Source organism: Musa acuminata, chromosome BXJ2-2, assembly GCF_036884655.1.
Source record: "Musa acuminata AAA Group cultivar baxijiao chromosome BXJ2-2, Cavendish_Baxijiao_AAA, whole genome shotgun sequence".
NCBI classification, from domain to species: Eukaryota; Viridiplantae; Streptophyta; class Magnoliopsida; order Zingiberales; family Musaceae; genus Musa; species Musa acuminata.
Window position 1 is genome coordinate 2538833 of NC_088339.1, and position 6414 is coordinate 2545246.

At 37.6% G+C, this 6414-nt stretch overlaps 1 protein-coding gene across 1 annotated transcript; it reads left to right on the forward strand.

The window, feature by feature from the left end:
- Nucleotides 1–811: 811 nt before the first annotated feature.
- LOC135605123 (shaggy-related protein kinase alpha-like) lies at nt 812–5782 on the forward strand. Its single transcript, XM_065094842.1, has 13 exons — nt 812–1013; nt 2318–2508; nt 2647–2739; nt 2969–3028; nt 3329–3601; nt 3916–3990; nt 4228–4284; nt 4370–4510; nt 4611–4661; nt 4744–4839; nt 4966–5049; nt 5122–5224; nt 5329–5782. The coding sequence occupies exons 2-13, from the start codon at nt 2395–2397 to the stop codon at nt 5409–5411; spliced, it is 1230 nt and encodes a 409-aa protein (XP_064950914.1). The 5' UTR covers nt 812–1013; nt 2318–2394; the 3' UTR covers nt 5412–5782.
- The last annotated feature ends 632 nt before the right edge of the window (nt 5783–6414 follow it).

Consider the following 6414-nt stretch of genomic DNA (forward strand, 5'->3'; position numbering starts at 1 on the left):
CACCTGATGATTCCAACACGAATCTCAAAAATAGGCACCATCAAGCGGTCCACTTGCTCGGTCAAACTTCACGCCAACCGCGGGTTGACCGATTCAACTCCGACGGTAAGCGGACCGGGACGGTGAGAGGACACTTGGTTCCCCCGTATATACGAGGGATAAAAAGGTGGCGGTCGGTGTGCGTCCGCCATAATTAAATAGCCAATGTAGCAGGTTTCGGACACGTGGGGCCCAGGCGGAGGGCAGCGACAGCCTGCTCCATCGTCCTGCGGTCGCAACCAATCATTTCGCCTTGTGCTCTGGTGCATTTACGAGAAACCCCCTTTTTGCTTTCTTGAAGCGTCCCTCCGGCCGTCCGATCCTTCGCCTGATCCAGGGTCGTGATCTTAGGGTAGCGTTTAAGGTCGTCTGATCTCATGTCACGTGGGGCAGGACCGTCGATTTTATAGGCGGGAGGGAAGGAACCGAAATGAGTATTTTAGGTATTTTACTAGTCAGGTCGAGGTGGTCATTTTCGGAAATAACAAGGGTATTTGCGTCAACGGAAGGAAATTTAAGCTGGATTTTGAGGGGATCCGATGGGAATATTCGCTGTTTATTAACTAAAACCTAAAACTTAACAGTATTAATTGGTCAAAAATAGAGAATAGAAAGGTCAGAAAATTACCAAGAAAATGTGAGACTAATAATAATTTATGCGGAGGGCTGGGGGTGGGTTGGAATTTAGTTTGACCGGTCAAAGAGAGCGTACGTCTGAGAACTTGGAAGAGGCTTTGCCTTTGACTGCCTTCGAAAAGAAAGTGGAGAAATTTATATACCACCTGAGGCGAGGAGGGTGGAGATGGAACTCCTCCATTCCTGATCCCTCTCTCGAATCGCGGCCGGGGAAGAAGGAGGACGACGAGGCGAGGAGGGGTCGATCTTTCCCGTGCTTTTTCTCCTAGGATCCGTTGTTTGATGTTGATTGCTGTCGATCGGAAAAGAAGAGGTGTTGGGAGCCGGAGTTGGATCTTGTGAGCATTTTGGTTCTTCGGTTTAATTCTTGCTCATTTATGGATTTGTTGTGGCATGTAGTCCCATTTTTGTGTGTTTTTGACCGAATCTGTGGAGTTTCTCGACTTCTTTAGATAGGTTATCGGAGTTTTCTTTCTTCATTCCTGGATTTGGCGCAAATTTCCGAGATTTTATCTTTATCCTCGCTGTTAGGATAGGGATTTTGCTTGGGGTCTTGTTAGATCTCGGAAAGAGGAAATTGGTTCAGAAGCCTTGTTTGTCTGGTGTCCTGAAACGTGGTCCGGATTCGATCTTTGAACTTGCTTGGTGAAAAAAAGGAAACTTTTCGAGTATTCGGCGGCGTTCTAGCCGCAATACGGGACCTTTTGGCTTCCTAAATGCAACCCTTTTCGAATTACTTCTCCATTATTCCTTTCTAAATCTAAGTGATCATCCCGGTCCTTTATCAAGTTCCTCTATTCAAGCTAATTTCTTGGATGAGAAAAGAATTAAGTCTACTTGAAAACCTGGTGGTACCTGAGGACTATTATAGATTCTCCTTGGCCACATTTCTTGAGAGATCTAAATTTAGAGCAGTAAGCTCGGTGAAAGCTGGCGTCCCTTTTATGCTCGAGAATTTTACCTAGCATTGCGTGGCTTGTTCTTCCGTTTTGTTAAATAGGAAACTGTGCTAAACCTGGAAGATAAAGTTAGTTTCCAATGAGACACCCGCTAGTATATAGTTCTTTTTGCATAGATCTACTGTACATCGGGTTATGCAATTGAGAACCTGTAGCGAATGATGTGCTTGAGGTAAAAGCTCAGGTGAATCTGAGCATTTTCTTTTCGTCAAAATATATCTTAGATTTATCTCGACAGTTATGAAATATTTTAGATCAGCTGCCAAAATATAACTTTTGGATAAGATTCTTAGCCATTTACTGTAGCTATGTTAATTGGTGACTACTCTTTGATTTTGTTCCTTCCTCAGCTGGCAGTGCGATATGAAATTGTAGGCAGCCGGAGGAATTGAGGGCTAAATTTGAGATAACTGTGCATTTAATTTGCTGTGTAAATGATTGCATGAAGTTAGTTATTTCTTTCAGTGGTTTTTTTTTTTCCTAGTCGTGTTCCTTGTAGAATTAATTTTGTTAAAGTTTCTATCAGAAGAACTTTGATTTTTCATTTTTCTGTAAGCTTTAACATGTGGACCCATATACTTCTTAGATATTATGCTATTGGTCATATCTGTCAAATGAGACAATCAAGATAACTTTTGCATTTCTATTATGCCTACTGACATCCATTGTATGTTTGGCAACAGGTAAATGCTAGCTTCGATCTGAAAAAGGTGCTGAGGTCACTTTGAAATTGGGGTCCTATAGTTTCTATTGTGAGCAGATGGCCTCAATGAGCATGGTGCCTTCTTCAGGGTCCAAAAATCCGAGTGGCATTAATGTTGATGTGGATAGATTGCCAGGTGAAATGAGTGATATGAGAATACGGGATGATAAGGTAGTTGATCAGCTCCTTATATGCTTCTGAGAAGTGGTGTATATTCTCTGTGACATTGCTATGCAAAAGAAGAGTTATCTATTTGGCAAATGCGACAATACATGTGATTTACTATAACTCTTTTGATGACTATTGCAGGAAGTGGAAGCCACAGTGATTGATGGGAATGGGACAGAAACAGGTCATATAATTGTTACGACTATCAATGGGAGAAATGGCCAGCCAAAGCAGGTAAAAATATTAAGTGAATATAAAAGAAATCTTGAAGACAAGAGATATTTTGTTCTGATACAAATATAAATCATTTTCATGGAGGTATGAAGGAGCAGCCTACAGATGCAGGCCTGAGTACTCCTTTTGTGCACAAAAAAAAAAAAAAAAAAATTAAAATCACCTTTTTTTTGTTTTTCTGTCAACTGAAAATGAACTGCAGCTACTCGACTTTTGATTTTACCTGCAGACTATAAGCTACATGGCTGAGCGTGTCGTAGGACATGGATCATTTGGAACTGTTTTCCAGGTCAGTGTGATGATTCTATTGGTCGACCAAAGATTTCATTATGCTTTGTTCTAGAAACTTGTAAACTCTGATTGCAATTGCCGGTAGAAGTTTTGTACAGCTATTTGTTACATTGCAGTTGCTTTATGAGAATGCTTTAATGATATGATCCTTGTTATGCTAATGTGCTGGAATTTTTTTTCAGACTTGTGAGATCATTTTAAAATATTGTATCTTTATTGTTTGTCCTTGGATTTAACTTTTTAAAGATTTATGATTTTAATATATTTCTTTGTGTTTCTTGTTTTCTCCTTTTAATAGGCCAAGTGTCTAGAGACAGGTGAAACTGTAGCTATAAAAAAGGTTCTTCAAGATAGGAGGTACAAGAACCGTGAGCTACAAACCATGCGCCTTCTTGACCATCCAAATGTTGTCTGCCTGAAGCATTGCTTCTTTTCAACAACTCAGAAAGATGAGCTATATCTCAATTTGGTACTTGAATATGTACCAGAGACAGTTCATCGTGTCATCAAACACTACAACAAGATGAACCAACGAATGCCGCTAATATATGTGAAGCTATACATGTATCAGGTTAGTTTGAGCTCACAATGGTTTAACATTTTATCGAATAACTTTCATGATTTAATAGATTAGATTATGTTGTAAAATTGTTATGCAATGTTATGGCATTTTGGTCAATATCCCAATTATTCAGTTGTAGCCAGGAAGATTAATGCCAGTATCCCGATCGTTGGCAAGATAATATTGTCAAAATGGCCAGTAATCTAGATCGAAAGTCAATTATGGTCTAGAAACTGATTATCTCAAAAATGTTGCTAGTCCCCCACTTGTTTTGTAAGTACTTCAAAATTTGTTGAAACAATTTCCTATTCTTTTTTTAACAGATATGTAGAGCATTGGCGTATATTCATGGCAACATTGGGGTGTGCCACAGGGACATTAAGCCCCAAAATGTTCTGGTATAGACTGATCCATTTCTTTTAACTTATTTTCTATGAGTCAGTACTTGATTAACATCAAATAACAAAATGTGTCTTTCTGCTTGTATTAACAATTTAATAATGGATATTGGTGAAGTTTCATTTTTGTTTGTTATCTTTACAGCAGTGGTAATAAGTACTTAATTTCTGTTGTATGTGGGTATCATTTATTTGCAAACAAGTCTTTTTTGATCACAGCATCTCATTCTGTTACAGGTTAACCCACATACACATCAGCTGAAACTATGTGATTTTGGGAGTGCAAAAGTCTTGGTAACTTTTCATCCCTGGAGTTATAGTTGACAATTTTAATGTTTTTTTAGTGGCTGTAATGCTGAAATCTTTGCTGGTCTTGTAGGTGAAAGGCGAACCAAATATATCTTACATCTGTTCTAGATACTATAGAGCTCCTGAGCTTATTTTCGGGGCAACTGAGTATACTACAGCAATTGACATTTGGTCCGCTGGTTGTGTTCTTGCTGAACTCCTGCTAGGACAGGTAGCTAAGATTATGAATGTGTTATAGTAGCTTACCATTCTGGATTGGATATTATTTTTACCATTATCGCTTAATTAAATTGATCTGTTATCCAAACCAGCCTCTCTTCCCTGGTGAAAGTGGAGTTGACCAGCTGGTTGAAATAATTAAGGTATGTTATGGTTTTGTTAGTCTGATTTTATATCAACTGCTTATCCTCTCATTTGTCCTCCTATGTAACTTTGCTGTTGCAGGTTTTGGGTACCCCTACAAGAGAAGAAATCAAATGCATGAACCCAAATTATACGGAGTTCAATTTCCCACAGATTAAAGCCCACCCTTGGCACAAGGTAACATAACTATATTTGCATTCAATTATCCATTTCTTAATTTCACGTAGTATACCTTCACTGTTGCTTTTTATATTTTTATTTTTTCTTATGATGAACCTTAATCATTACATCTACTTCCATCAGATCTTTCATAAGCGAATGCCTCCAGAAGCTGTTGACCTTGTATCTAGGCTTTTGCAGTACTCCCCAAACCTGCGGTGTACTGCTGTGAGTGTCCACAATTCCTTTCTGTAAATGACTGTGGAATGTTCCATCTTATGAAGTCTTTCTTGAATGCAGTTAGAAGCATTGATTCATCCATTCTTTGATGAGCTTCGAGATCCGAGTACTCGCTTACCAAATGGCCGCTTTATGCCCCCTCTTTTTAATTTCAAGCCTCATGGTGAGTCTTTATTAGTAACAGTGATGATCATGCAAAAAATGATTTTTTTGCTAATCATCTGTTAGAATCAGCAGACATTCATTTTGCTTTCATATGTTAATCAGAGTTGAAGGGAGTGCCAATGGAGACATTAACGAAGTTGATACCTGAGCATGCTAGAAAGCAATGTGCCTTCCTAGGATTATAAGTTGGTTGATAGGATGATTATCTGAGGAATGCCACACGAGTCTCACCTAGCAGATTATGTACTTCCAGCAAAATTGTTGAGTTGGTGGAGCATTTGATCCAAGCCTTTTGAGCTGTTTCTGTGTGTGATGGTAATTTCCCATGTTTGCAGAGTATGAAATGGTCTGCCACTCTCCCAAGAACTTGAATGTTTCTCTACTAACCCCTTTCTTTTTCTGACCGATTGTAACATTATATTATTTGCATAGATGTTGCTATTATTTAGTTCTTGAAGTATGGACCAAAATGCTTTGCTTGGATCTGATGTGTCATACCTGTTGAAAGTCATGTAAATGGTTGTTTAACAATCAAAACTCTCTGGTTTGATTTCAATTTGTTCCAAGTTGACCAAACAGTGAAATGTTGTTGCAATCAAAATGGCTGTTTGCTTCAGAAAGTCAACCACTACAAGTCAAATTTTGGGGGAAGGTGCAAGTTCCTCTATTGTTTCATCCACTAAGATAATGGGGCCTGACTTAGAATTCACAATGAAAAAAATTATTTCTTTGGAGACTTTCATTCGATGGTTTTTTGTTTTTTGTTATCAAAATTCATTTAAGTTTATTCAACAAATGTCTAGAAAATTGGCTTATATATATATATATATATATATATATATATATATATATATATATATATATATATATATATATATATATATATATATATATATATATATATATATATATATATATATATTAAAAGACTTCCTCCCTACCTCTCTTAGATTTCAAAGCTAAAGAAGAGGAGAAGGATATTTAGTACTTTTTTAATATTTTTATAATCAAAATTTTTAGATTTTTATTCAAACTTTTTATGTTTTTTTATGCAAGAAAGAGTGAGATATTTATAAGTTCTAATGACTTAAAAAATAGAGCCAAAAAATATCTTATCTCGAGTTTTCGAGATACTGACGGTACCATTGCTAGTATTGAGCGATACCACTGGCTATAGACTGATACTAG